Here is a 14,792-nt window from a genome sequence, read left to right on the forward strand (position 1 = left end):
ACTGCCAGTCGTTTGCAGTAAACCTTCAGGAGCTTCAGTTAGATCCTAAGGGACATTTTGAGTCTGGTCAGAAAACAGCCTCCAGTACTGATGTTTTTGTTTCCACAGTGGGCCTGCTGGAGTTTTTTTTTTTTTTTTTTTTTTGTTATTTTATTAAGAGCCTGCAACCCTAACTAGTGATGTCACAGTTCCGAATGTCCTGGGATAATTTGAGGCAGATTTTGATCTTTCATTTTGAAAATTGAGGATAAAGTATAATGTTCTTTGTAAGCTAAACATTTGACTTATCTTAAACTTTTGTTTTTATAAAAAGCTGCAAAAAAAAAAAAAGAAAATGCCATAAGCCTTATGACTAATTCATTGAGCTTTCCCACCACTCGTTTGACGTCATATTTTTAGTTTTGTTTGAAAAAATAATTTGTGGTTGTAATAAGCAAATGAACAGGAAAGACATTTTATAGTACTGTTTTGCTGTTCTTGTTATGTAGCCTCGTTTTCACAGTATATTTGAATATGAGTGCATGTTCTTGAGTAAAGATTTGTACGAGTTATAGTAGCTGTTTAAAGTTCTACGAAAGCATTTCAGATTTTCCAAAAATGTCAACCTTTGTCATGTCTACCAAAATACTGTAGATGTCTGCTGTTTTCTTTATACAGTGCTGTTTGTGGACAGTTTAAGGTCATGTACTTTTGTAGTAAATATTTATTTTTCTTTCCCATATACTGTATACATAAATGTCTGCTGACATTTAGGAAATTTTAAATAGTCTACAATCCTTAGTTCTGCCAGTATATAGGCATAAGAGGGGTTTAGGGTAACTAGGTTAAGTTTCTTCAGTTTTACCTAAGAAGATATGATGTTTTCTATTGAACAATACTAGTTTCTGTCATTGTAGTTGGTAGGAGTGTCAGGTTTAGAACATACAGGTGTTTGACAGGGTGGTTAAAGCTGAGCAACTCAGAGACAGTTTGGCTAAAAGATTATGGTTGAAGTCGATGTGACCTACAGTAATGATTTCAGGATTATGTCTAGGAAGTAATGTGGCCTTATGAGATAAGTGGTTTAGCAGTAGCAGCTGGTGAATAATCTTATTACACTAACAGTAAACAGTACCCCAATTTGCTGTACTGATCCAAGGGATTATCATTGTTCAGTTTGTTGCTCTTATAATCTTAGTAGTTCACTGCCTGGCAGGAACAGTGGATGCATGCCATGCTGCCCCAATTAATCTTGGGCATTCTCTTCTTTGTCCAGCACACATGTTTTAGTACAAGAACAGCCTTTTAGGCCTGTACTGAACCATGTGTCTAAAATGCTGCCAGTACTGGGAATGTCAGAGCTTTAATACTAATAAATAAGATCACAAATGAAGTTTGAAATGTTGGAAGAAATAAAAGAATAAATAAAAAATCATTAACTGTATCTAGAGTTAGGATTGATTTGAATTAGGATCCCAATCTTGACACTGAAGATGCATTCAATACCTGTGCCTACCAATGTAACATTACCCCTGCAATGACCATATCTGAACATATGCAGATTTGTACATGCCGAATGTTGAACTTGCACTCTGTTTAGATAGATGCATGTGAGGCAGGAGGTCTATTTTACACAAAATGTAGGCTATATAAAAATAAGGACTCTCTAAGTTTTGTGTTTTTATCAAAATAGAAAGCCCCGTCAAGAGCAAACAAATACACACGTGTATCCAACATGGGAATTGTGTATCTCTAGGCTAGGAGTTTAATATTTAAAACTGTGAGGACTGGGTACAACTCAGTACAATCAATTCTTCCTGCTGTGTTACCTGGAGATTGTTGCACATTATAACCACTGGTTATAGCCACTGGTTCAATGTATGATAATATAGGCTACACAGAGGGAATGATCAAAGATAATTTTCCAGCTTTGTCTGTACTGTAGTTCTCACTGTGGGGGGTGTTAATGTATTATGACAGTGAAGTTATGGAATATGCATGAGCCTACATAATGCATGGTTTTACCTCTGAAGTGGTGTCTAGGGATAATTGGTTTTGGAGAGTTCATCTGCTTTCTTTGTTAATCCCTCTGGCAAGTCTCTTGAGTCAAGACCTTGAGTGAAACAGGTGACATGATCTGTTTATAAATATTTTGGTCTAATAGAAGATGAATATCCAAAAATGTCACAGTTTGACATCCTGTGACATGCCAGTGATGTTGCTGTAAAAGAAAATCAATTTAAAACACCTGTTTAATTAACATGGATGAATGGGTGACTTCTCACTCACCTTGTACAGTTTGTGCCCATCACTTGAAAGAGGCGGTTATCTTTTTGACAGTTACTCATTTTTGAATTTCTGTGGTTCACATTCTTTTTGTTTTGTGACTCACCCAGTTAGAATTGACGACAGTAACAATGAGTCAGATTCTGCAATGAGAGTCATGCAAAGTCCGGAACACGGTGTGGTGCTGTGTGAAACCTGTTGATTGGAAAAGGACGTGTATGCTTCACACTGTAGGCTACACTATTATCTTCAGCGTTTTTTGTTTGTTTGTTTGTTTTGTTTAATATAAAAGTCAGTGATTTGTACTGCTTGTTACAAACCTGTTTGTTTTTTTACATATGGATATTAGAATAATTGAATCGCCAATTATTATTTTAATGTTTTGATCAATTCCATAGACCTCACAGTGTGCTCAGCTGACAGACTGCTGTAATTGTAGAAAAAGTCATAGACATTTTTTGCATGTATACAGATAGAATGTTTTTTTATTATTTAGGGACATGTAAAAAAGCAAAATATAGCACAGTGTAATGTAAGTCAATAACGTTGCGTACATGTATTTCTTGGAAACTACTTACAAACAGATAGGTGTAAGTACATTCCTCTCCCAAAATATTTCACCACTTGGTTTTTGAATGCATTTGGTTTTGCAATGGTTTTTTATGCATTTTTTACTCCCTGAAACAGTCAGATTCAGGAAGGGAATGTCAAGCAGCTCCCACTGTGGACAGACAAAGCAGGGGAGGTAAGGTGAGTGGACACTCCATCACAGAGGGGGTCAGCATCCTTCGGTTACAACAGGGCAACTCAGGGCAAACATTTTGTCAAAACTAAGCAGTCAGGAAGTCGGGCCAGCTATTTCTGACTGGCTCTTTTCAAAAAGACTGAGAAATTCTATTCCTTCACAGCCATGAATAGCTATAAAATACCTCTGTAGTACCAGAGGAAAGCTATTTAGGGCCCAGCTACTAACTCAATGAAAACTAAAAAGCTTCCCCATAGTAGCATCTACATTTTTACTGCTTATAGAATAGGGGGCACAAGGTCAAATAATATGTCCCAAGGTCAAACACACAAATGTTTCTAACATAATGAGAACACAATTAGTCCTTATCTTTGAAACATAATCCCAGTAATCACATTTACTTTTCTTAATGCAGCACTTATTTTGTAAAGCTACAAATCTCTTATCTCTTTAATTTTAACAAGAACCCCCAGTCCAGAGCACAATATACTGTAAGTATTAATTCCTATCCTAGTGGTAGACTGTTTACACTCAGATGTCGACCCAGTACCTGCCAGCCTTTGCCAGGTGCTCCCTGTAAAATGATTGTTTCTGTAGCTGAGCTGATGTTGGTACCAAGTTTGCCCTTTGCTTTCTCTCTTGTGGCTGCTGGTTGACAGGGCAGCCCATACAAGGCAGCAGCTATCAATGTGGGAAACTGCTAATGCAGGCTGGCTGGCTGGCCTTCTCCCTGGTGGTGGATGCCTGGTGATGTGTTGCAGAATAAACTCCTGCTCGTTTGCCAGCCTCGTACTGTTTTAGGTCTGCACCACCAGGCTATTCAGAGTTATCAATCACTACTCTTTCATACAGCGGACAAAACAGGCACGCTCCACTCCGCTCACATGGTTTAAATTTATATTTTTTTCAATTTTACATCCACAGTAAATAAGTGTTGAAGTTGTCAATGCAGTTTAGTGCAACAGTACAACTGGCTGCTGCCAAGGAATGGAAATTGAAAAACATTTCAATTTATTAAAAAAAAAAAAATGTTCATCAGTTCCATATATCATAGCTGTTTCTAAGTTCAGTTCTGTGTAGTCATTTAATTACTGTACCAGTCACATTGCTATTGAATCTGTTTTTATCACCTTCTTGTTCCTAAGAATGTGCTGCTAAAACTTTTGTTTTATTGGCCTTTTATTTTGTTTGTATTTTTAAAATCAATTTCTGACCTCCTGGTTAGCATTGATACTGTCCCCTTTTCTTGTGTTAGACCTTTTAGATAATGTTTTTGTTATACTTTTATATGGCAGATTATTTTATAACTGTGCTTTAGATGAAAAGTGACTGCTGTTTCCTTGATCAGTCAATTTGTAATTTATTTCTGAATTTGATACAGAAATGCAAGCAAATGCCAAGAGTGACTTCTGTTCAGGTTTTTTGTATGGGTTCATTTTTAGATGTGTTAAATACCTGAAACCCGATACTGAATGAATGAATGAATGAATGAATGAATGAATGAATGGCTGTGATTATCGTCACGATGGATGGATTGCTCAGTGGAGAGTAATGGCTCTCACTCCACTCATTGCTTCAGTGACGAGCAGGGACAGTGGATAAGTGGCTGGCTGGAAATTTCCTCAACACACAGTAACTGTTAATTACAAAGAGAGTAGCGACACAATGAGAGCCCACCTATGTTTGGTGTAAAAAAATGCAGACAGCAGCCTTTAATTACTAGATTTTGAGAGAGAGGCACTGGAAGAGGTCAAGCCTTAAGCATCCATATTTCACACCTCGCAGAGCTTGCATCTTGTAGCTTAACTTGATTTTTAGTAGTCTTCCTTCCGCTTGCTGTTTTCGAATGATTAGTTTTTTTCGTCAGATTTCTTATTGGTAGATGAGGAAAGATTCAGCCAGCAGTATGTATGCAAGCATCTCCTTCACACTGATTCATACCCGCAGAACAGCAGTGTCTCTTGGATGTGGAGTGTGGCATCCCTGGTGATTTATTAAACAGGGCGGTGACAAGCACTCTTTTCAAAATGATCTGCTGCTTCTTAGTTTACAGGGCCCATTAAACTGAGTTTCAATTAGCAATAAAGCATTTAAAGAAATCAACATGCGTCCTTTTAGCCAGTTATTTCAGGAATTAATTTTTTTAAACAGTAGGGTATATATTCTGATTATATAGTAGTGTATATTATTAGAAAGATGGTGGCATTTTCACAGGCTACATTGAGTGTTTTGGGAGGTGCTGCAATTGCAAGTTAGTTACAAACATTCTGGTGTGGTTGTACCTTCTTGGTCTTCTGTTGCTTTGGTTATTAGTTAAACAAATTAGCTAAATTTTGCAATATTACAGCTAATAGGCCTTCTTATCGTTTAGGATTTTTACAGAGTAAAAGAATAAATCCAACTCCTTGTTGGAAGAACAGTGTAGAGTTCTGTAGCTGTAGGGCTGTTGATTTCCCAAGTAGAGTGTTTATTATAAAAATAAAAACAAAAAAATGAAGTGTGTGAATTTTGAGTGTTGTGGTTTTACCTCTTCTTTTTAATGGGGAGCACGTCACTGTGGGGATATTTACATTCAGTAGGCCCTACGTTCTTTATATAATGGTATAAATAGTCAAGACTTTGGCAATAAAGATGTAGATCATATATACAGTAGAACATTTATGTATCAAGACTTACTACTGACCACTTTTTCCCTGTTTTATCCCCTCCCCATCATAGGTCTCCTTCAATCACTCAGCCTAGTAGCTGCATCTGCTGGGAGAAATGGGACTGGAGCAGCTGCCGATTCCTCACAGCAGTCTTGTGTCGATGCAGACTCAACATACTGGGGTGCTTGTAGATGGAGTAGGTCCCTGTTATCCTTGTGATCACTGACTCCACGCTGGGGTGCTAGTAGTAGACAGTGACAAATCCTGCTTTTTGTAAAGTTAAAAACACCAAGAGAACGGTAAATCAATCAGTATACACATACACACAAACCCCATGCTGGTACTGCAGAAGTAGTAGAGCTGAGTAGATATTGTCCTGAGTAGTTTCTATCGCCGTTTCCCGATCCTAGAAGAAATAGGGTTCCCATACTGTAGTATTGACACGGATGATGGGGTCCTTCAAACTATGCTGGGGTAGATAGTTGTCCCTGAAGAGCACAACACATCATTGTGGGTTCTAGTGGATTGAGTAATTGCAGGTTATCTTTTAACAGTACAACAACCCAACATTACCCTGGTGGAGTGTGTGAAGGTATCTGGGTTACTCTGGTATACTAACACTCACTGCATTGGTGACCCTAACCTGAGCACATGTAAGAGAAGCCAAACTGAACAGATTTTAGACAGCAAAGGTTTTCATGCTTCATTTGTGCTAGACAAGAAGTTATCTGGCTACTAATAGTCTGCCACGGTGATCTAATTGCATCACAATTTGCCACTGGATTAAAAGTACATGATGAATAATTTGTATGCAATAGTTTTTTTTTATTTTTATAAAATGTATTTAATACAAATTAGTTATTTATTTATTTATATTTTTTTGGAAGGGGGTAATATTGGAAATTGTTAGTGTACCATGAAAACCTTAAAGTTCTGCTGTTGAGATTGACTTTAAGTTCAAGTCTGATGTGTTTGGGTTGGGCTGACCCGTTTCCCTGATAAGCAGTAAAACTGACCAGAATAATGTGACTAACCCTGCAGTACATTGGTTTGTGCTGGGAGAATGTGCTGTTTCAGGTGGGCAACTGCTTCTGTTGTCGTGAGGGACAGCAAGCTCGAAATTATTCTCCACACAGCCGAGCAGTAAACCTAATACTAATACAGTATCTCCTTCTGCCCCTGTGTACGTTTACTTAACAAGGATGGTGGGATTTTCATTTGTAAAACATACACAGTATTTTTTGTTTCGTTTTGTTTCTGGGGCACTGTATTTTATTAGAAACCCTGTCCAGTTGACCGTCCAGTTTGTTTGTTTTCGTACCAATTAATATTCATCTGGCACAGAACTGTTAAAACCTCCAGCTACTACTTGCAGCAGTAAGAGGCTATTTTGACATCTTCAAGCTTAGGAAGCCTTCCCTTATATCTGATGTAGTATTTGTTACAATATTTTTTATGTGGTCTTGCATACTTAAATGCATGCCATGTCCCAGCACCAAAATACCTACTGTGCATGTTTTTTAATGAGAACCCCAATGTCCATTAACATGCAGTATGTTAAGTGGATGTTCTGGTCTCTCTGTGATAGCAGTATGCAAATTGATATGTTAAGGGTGTTATTGTATCATCTCTGAGGGATACTCTGCCTCCGCTCTTTAACCTTCAGGTCTCAACTTGCTATCAGTTTATTCCCTTAAATGGCATAGTATCTGACATGTTTTCTTTCTTCCAAAAAATAATTTCTCTTAAAATAAAAAAATGGGCTTACTGCCAATAGCATCCAGTTTATATTTAGAAGGAGCAGCAGCATGTCTTCTGTAACAATTCAGAACAATTCTGTACGAGTCTATTCAAACAGTACCTTCTCTTTGTGTCTCACTTGCGCTCTCTCTCTCGCTCGCGCTCTCTCTCTCTCTCTGCAGGTGAGACTGTAGCTCTTATCTTGTACTCAAACGGGTATCGGCTTGTTAACGCTGTGTAATTAACATGGTCATGTCAGGGTCAGGGTTTATTTGGCTGACCTAGAAACACGTTCTTATTTATTCGTTAGATAAAGTGAAGTGCTTGCCAAGCGAGATCCCAGCTAGCATGCCAACTTTTAGTATTTTTGTTTATTTCAATAAGAAAAGTCATTTTCAAATATTTGACTGACGGCACTTTCGTAAGAAGTCTGGGGCATACTGGACAATATACATAAAAAATAATAATAAGCACCATCATCATCATTGTACAAATGTCTGTGTCAGTACCATTTTCACTGCTCCTCTTAACATTATGCAGCTGAACTTACTAAATTTTCATCACTTTTGGTCAGAGTCCCCTACGTTTTCATGGCGTTACAGAGAGTGTACCATTCCAGTGGAACTCCACTTAACACGGTGTCCTTTCTTGCTTTGCTGAAATTGTGAACAGATGATTCACATTGAGTTAAATATTTCCTCTTGAAGATACTCTTCGTACATACAAAGCTGAACATCACGATAAGGGTGAACATTTCAATATTTATGAAAAGTAGATTAGAAAAATTTGGCAAATTAAAGTACTAGTACAGGATTACATTTCTGTTTTCCTCTATCTAGGTGACCACTAGATATTATACAGACCTACAGAAAAATGATTAATAGACATTATAAGCAAATTAATTCTTGTATTCATACACAGCATAAGCCCACAGTTAATTTCACATAGATATTGACCAGTAATAATTCTGAAATGGAATAGTTTTGAATAATAATTCTGAAGCACAAATATCTTCACACGTTTGTAATTGGGGTGAAAAAAGCAATGGAACAGGATTCTATCAGTAGTAGAAAGAGGTGGGACTGGGAAAGGTGTAGGCATTGAAAGGCTGATGTTTGTAACATAAAGCTTGTTTTCCAGTGACCAGATATAATGAGCCGGCCCCAGTTTAGCCGCTTGAGGGATCCAGTTCGCGTCTAGGTTGTTTCATGTCAGTAACCATGAAAAATGCATCCTGTAAGGAATGGGAATGAAAGTCCTCTGCGCTGGACTAAAGTGGATTGTGGAGTTATTGTGGTCTAATTTGACAACTGTCAGAGGAAGTTGACTCTTTGCCTCATGAGGCTGCATTTCACACTCACGATGATGAAAAGGTTGATGACGCACAATGAAATACATCTTTTGTCTGGTGCGATACAATGTTGACACGGAAAAAGAAAACCTAAATCTCAACACTTGGAATCCACTTAGACACTGTGCTTGGCTGAGATCCTGAAAGGACTCGAAAAAGAAATAAAACCTCAGTCTGTGTGTGGTTTGTCACATTTTCCTTGTGTGAGCTGTGCTTGTGAAGGTGGTCTATACAGGAGTGCCAGATCTGAATTCTCTTCAAAAGGAATATCCAGACATGAATCCAGGAAAGCTTTGACAGAGAAAATCATTCACAGACCGGAGTCCTGCTGAGTGCGATGATGGATAGGAGTGTGCTGAACACAACTATAAGTGGCGGAGGGTCAGTGGTTATGGTAATATTGGTGAATTTATAAGGATACTACTGTAGTAGGATCATTTTGGACACATTTCTAGGAAAGTACTAGTAGGAAGTACAATTTTATATTTAAAAAAAAAAAAAAAAATGTGTGTCTATACTAAACATTTAGGTGTAATCGTCCTTTCTATTTAAAGGTCCAACATTTTGGATGTTCATACACTCTCTTGGTGCACAGTGCTCCTAATAAGTTCATCCTGTGATTGCTTACAACAGTGGGTGAGCTGAAGACACCGATAACACTCCCACCCATGTACTGACCCAAAGCCTGATTAGCTTGTGAGATCAAAATCCAGTTGGAGATAAAACATCAGCCACACAAAGTAGGAGGCAGTACAAATTCAAATCAGAATGCAGTTTCACACCTGCCCTTTATTTATCAGTGTTTTGGGCCATGTGTTGAAAATGCACGTGGATAGATAAAAAGGAGCTATTTTTATGTGATCATAAATAACTGAGAATTAAGAATGTATTGCAATAAAAATAAAACTTGTTTGCCACACATTGCATGCAGTAAAAAGCAAGCATTTTAATGTACAATAGTTGTTGGTGTGCCACTGATTGCATTAGTGGACCCTCCCTTAATCTTGCTTAATGCCATGCAAGTTAATCTCAGTTTATGATACTGTGTAGCCCAGAGTCTCTGCCATATTAGATGATTCCTGGAAAATGTTTAGTGATGCAATATTCTTGATATCACTGTAGACTGACAGACAAGCTATTGGGTGGATTGCACCAGTACTGTCAAGTAGATCTAGATCTGGACTGATTGATTGATGTACGTAACAGACTTTTATAGGTGGATTGGGACGTGCATGGATAAATTGTGATAGGTTTTGCATACAGATTAATGAACATCAACACCAGTAGAATTAAGTAAGGTGGATGAAAAGATTTATGTGTAAAACTGATAGAACAGTTATGATCAATTTTAACTCACTAAATCTATTGTTATTGGTAAGTAATCTGTCCCTAGTAAGTTGCAATAGATGCATTGGCTCTCAACTCATAGATGCAGGTGTACTGCTGTAGAAATGTTACCTGTGTGGTTGTTATAGTTTAATTGTTATGTTTTCAGGCAGTACTCATTTGAAACAAACAGTTGGATGGAAATTCACAGGCAATTATAGGTTTCTGTACCATGGCAAGATGAAGACCTTTAACCTAACCAGAAATCTACTGCGATACTGGAAATGTTGCAGTAGAGTCGCTGGAGTGCCACAGTCCATAGAAAGCAGTCAGAGTCCCAACTGGGCTTGAAGATCTCTAACTGGACTCAAAATACAGTACGCCAAACCCCTTCAACAACCTGTGGAACATTGTACACACAGAACATGAGGTTCTATCATGGCATTCACACATCCCTGATTTAAACCCCATCAAGCACAAAAGGGATCAGCATGAGGGGCATCATCAAGAGGTTGATTCATTCTGCCAGATGAGTTGACTACAGCAGGTAGGCTGAGAAACATACTTCATGATAATATTCAGTACAACCCCAGGGACACATAAGCATGTATCATTTAAATAGTCAATATCATTTAGGATAATTTCCTAGAGTTAAGAGCAAAGGATGAGCAATATAATGATTTTAATGATGCCTGGTGTGTGTTTGGAGTGATGCTTTTGGGGAGCATGCCAGCTGATAAAGGCTTTGCTATCATAATCAATTTTTGGTTCTGATTATTGTCAACCATGCTTGATCTGAATTTCTTAAATTCTGCCCACGATGCAACTGTGACTTAGTAAACGGAAAATCTATACACAGTACAAAAATGATGGCGTGACATACTTTTCAAAGCATGTCAGCTTTTTTCAGTGGTTGAAAAAGGGTTGGTTCTGTTTGTATTGATCAACAAAAGCTCAATAGGTGCTTCAGGCATGCTGAAGCAGTATGTGTTTTTTGTCATACTCCCTTGCAAGAGAGATAACTTACAGACATGATTGCTATCATCACAGTTAACCAGTGTATAGATGTTTACTGTAGGTGTTGGTTATGCTCAAGTCTGGTCTGGTGAATTTCACTCATAAAAGAAAAAAAGGAAAAGAGAGGTTGCGAGCTTCTTCTTTTCAAGTCCAGATAAGTTTAGTTTATTGAAGATAAAAGTTCTGAGTTGCAAAGTTACAACCAGACATCTTAAAGGTTACATGGTGACACCAGTTTGCAGGTCTCCTCTTTCCAAGCACGGATCAGAGCAATACAAAGAACATTTCAGTATTTTCTGTTTAAATGCAGTCTCTCAGTGACATCATGATTTTTCCTTAAACCAATAAGAAAGACACAAATCTCTTCTCACTTGGTTAACTGCCCATTTGTCCTAACCCTGGCTTCAAAGCATCTAGTTCAATCCAGTTTATCTTTGAAGTTGCCAGTTTTTATAACCCTCTCAAAATCCACTGTAATTTCCTAAGAAAACCTGTTTTATTTTTAGTTTGTACTATCTAAGTAGGAATTTAACCAGAATCTGGCTAAATCTTTAACCCATTCTGTGAGTTGTATTCTAAGACCAAAAATTAATTTCTATCTAAATAAAATGTTCCAACAAGGATGACTGTGTCTTTAGTAGCTGTCATTATTTCATGCCCTTACTGTGTTCACTGTACCGCTGGCTTCACTTGCACAAGCTCTTCATTTTATGCCCTCAATGTTGGTGTAATAAATTGTGGAAAAAAATAACCACATTTCAAATTGGCAGTGCACTTTGGAATTTATTGCACTCTGTTAATCATGCGGAACAAAAGATGCTTTGAAAGAAATTGATATAATTTAAGTGATTGATCATATATCAGTAATGTAGCAGCTTAGCATTTGCTTCAGAACAGGAAGGCACACTCTGTACAACTGACTGATGGAGACATGTCAGAAATGAGTGCTGCATCAACAGCTTAAATAAGGAGCTGCAGATACAATGTATGAGGCTGACTACAAAGTAGGCACCTTGATATAGTTTTTGAAGCAGTTCTGGTGTCTATAGGCTATGCTAGGTTTAAACGGGCTGTCAACCTTTGGTGGCGTATAAGTTAGGTCTAGTGCTGGGTACAATGGATTGATTCATACGAAAGCAGTGTATGTAAATCTGTTATGGCTTTTCCATTGTGTGTGTTGTTGTTTTTTTTTTTTGGTTTTTTTTGGTTTTGGTTAACTTTACATATTGGCATGTCTATTTCAGGTCTTTGTGGTTGTACAGTAGATGATAGATTTCATTTTTTCAGGTTCTGCTCCTTGTACTCTTAAACATCAATGAGGGGTGAAATAATATCAGTGTCTTAGCTGTTACTGGTCACTTTCCCCAGCTAGTTCCTACACCTTCCAGAGTGAGCAAGCATTGGCAATGGGAGTTCCTGTGGGGGACGTTAAATGTATAATGTGGCCCGTCAGGCTGCCTGCTCCAGACTGGTACACAGAGGAATAGAATGAGACTCTGGGTTTTCCCGGGGAGGCTGCTTCTAATGTGCAGCCTGACTCCCCTAGGGTAGCACCAGTATTAGTCCTGAATTAATTACCACTACTGGTAGATGCAGCACAAAGAGTCGCTTACACTCAGTATTCACAACATTTATACGCAGGCAATAGCACACAGTGCATACTGACGTGATCATGTAGTGCACAACTGATGCAGACGCGCACACATGATGAGCAGTGTGACTTGCATGCAGTGAGCAATGCCATCATCGGTGTACAATGATGTCTTCACAGGCATGCACTCTCATCCAGACTCGAGCAAAGATACATTCAGGCTCATAAACCGAATATATTAGATACATTCAGCATATATATAATATATATATATATATATATATATATATATATATATATATATATATATATATATATATATATATATATGAATCATATATATATATATAAAGCTGTGGAGCAGGCAGTTAGAATATGAGTTTTGCTTACTGTGTGCTGCGACACATGTTTGTTTTATAACTGCATCGGTATTATATTGAGTTTCTAGCATTTTACTGAATGTCGTCGTCATCCAATGGACAAATGGAAATGACATTGCACTCTAGCCACCATTGCACACATTATTTTACAAGCAAAGGTCAATATTATTTTAAAAGCATTAACATGACACATTTCTGTGTTCAAAACCATTTTTTTTACATGAACATATCTTTTAAAAAAAAAAAAAAAAAAAAAATGAAAACTTGAAACTAATAAATATATTCTTTTGAGTGATTTGCAAGCATATACAGTATATCCCAGTGCTGTTCTGACACTGCCCTTGCACTCAAAACACACTGAAATGTTACCTAACACTTACACTCACACTCACAGGTTCGCACCAAACACTGACATACTGACACTGTAGTTCACAATAAAAATATGCAAGACATTGTACAACCACTGATACAAGTTCCACAACATACAATGACACACTTATATAATAAAATGACAGTCTCAATAACACTCAAAATACAGCATTCAGCAGCAGTGAACTGCACAGTGCATATTGAAAAATGGCAGGGACACATTCAATACACTGGTCATGTCTTCTGCAAATGCTCCTGTACTGTATGTGTCACTAGCTCATTTTGATTTGTTGGATATTTGGAACAGTTGTTGGATAACTTATATATGTAATATCAGCACAAACAGTTTAATCTTTAAAATATAAATAAACAAATAAAAAGGGGTTTATAATTCATTAGTTGTTTATCTGAAGTTTGCATTAATTGTTTGGGTATCATGTGTTAATTGTAATTGTGAATAACCAGCTGAGCCATACCAGGCTTGTTCCACACAAGCATTTAAACTAAGCAAATAAACCCCTAATGCTTGGTTAAAACACACAGTGCACGTGGACACATTCGTTCATGCACACACACTCAATGTATAGAGACTTACCTGACACTCATACCTAGACACTTTCGGTGCTCAACAGTAGATACTCACTTGGACTCTAAACTCATGCTTGCACACAAACAATGAATGCACAGTGACTCACTGACAGCCTTAGACAGCCACAAGCTACAGGGATACAGAGCCTATTATTTTATACCACACAGTAGGAAACAGTAGAAGCACAGTGGAGGGTGGTAGTTTAAACCTTTTCTAACTGAAACCTGCAAATTCTAGTAGCAAGGCTAATTTTGTGAATATAGAGCCTTTAACCCAAGAATAAAATTTTATTTTTAAATAATTGAGGACACAGTGCTCCCAGCCAGTGTCATTAAAAATAGATGCAATCATTGAGAAGTCTTCATTACAAGTTAGTATTTCATTTATTTCTTCAATTAATAATCTCTGCTTAACTTTCTAAGCATCCCTGTCACAAAGATGGCTGGAGTGGGGGACGTCAGACCAGAAACAGGAACCAGAAGCTGAGCACTTCCTTGCACTCAGCATTTAATAAATGAACAGACAGTAAATAAAAAGGTTGTAACAAAAACAGCACACGGCACGTGAGGCCAAAATAAACAGACAAACAAAACAGACTAACACTTAAACAAACAGTGGACTAACAGACAAACACGGTGAGTCAAAACAACGGTTATATATTCTACATTGTTTAGTTTTCTCATTTTTAATTCTCTCCTCTCCCCCCCCGTTCTCCACTCACCGAACACACAACCCCGAGTGAGTGAAAACATGCTGCTTTTATGCAGCTGT

At 37.7% G+C, this 14,792-nt stretch overlaps 1 protein-coding gene across 2 annotated transcripts in view; it reads left to right on the forward strand.

The window, feature by feature from the left end:
• The window catches only part of LOC121330489 (adenylate cyclase type 9-like), a 36,218-nt gene that overhangs the window by 3,572 nt on the left and 17,854 nt on the right, over positions 1-14,792 (forward strand). Inside the window, exon 2 of one of the 2 annotated variants that reach the window (XM_041277039.1) lies at positions 5,729-5,854. The exons of the other annotated variant lie outside the window; for it this stretch is intronic. Within the exon in view, the coding sequence (XP_041132973.1) occupies positions 5,729-5,854 (126 nt within the window). The remainder of the gene's footprint in view (positions 1-5,728; positions 5,855-14,792) is intronic. 2 annotated transcript variants of the gene reach the window in all.

This window comes from Polyodon spathula, chromosome 18 (genome assembly GCF_017654505.1).
Source record: "Polyodon spathula isolate WHYD16114869_AA chromosome 18, ASM1765450v1, whole genome shotgun sequence".
NCBI lineage: Eukaryota > Metazoa > Chordata > Actinopteri > Acipenseriformes > Polyodontidae > Polyodon > Polyodon spathula.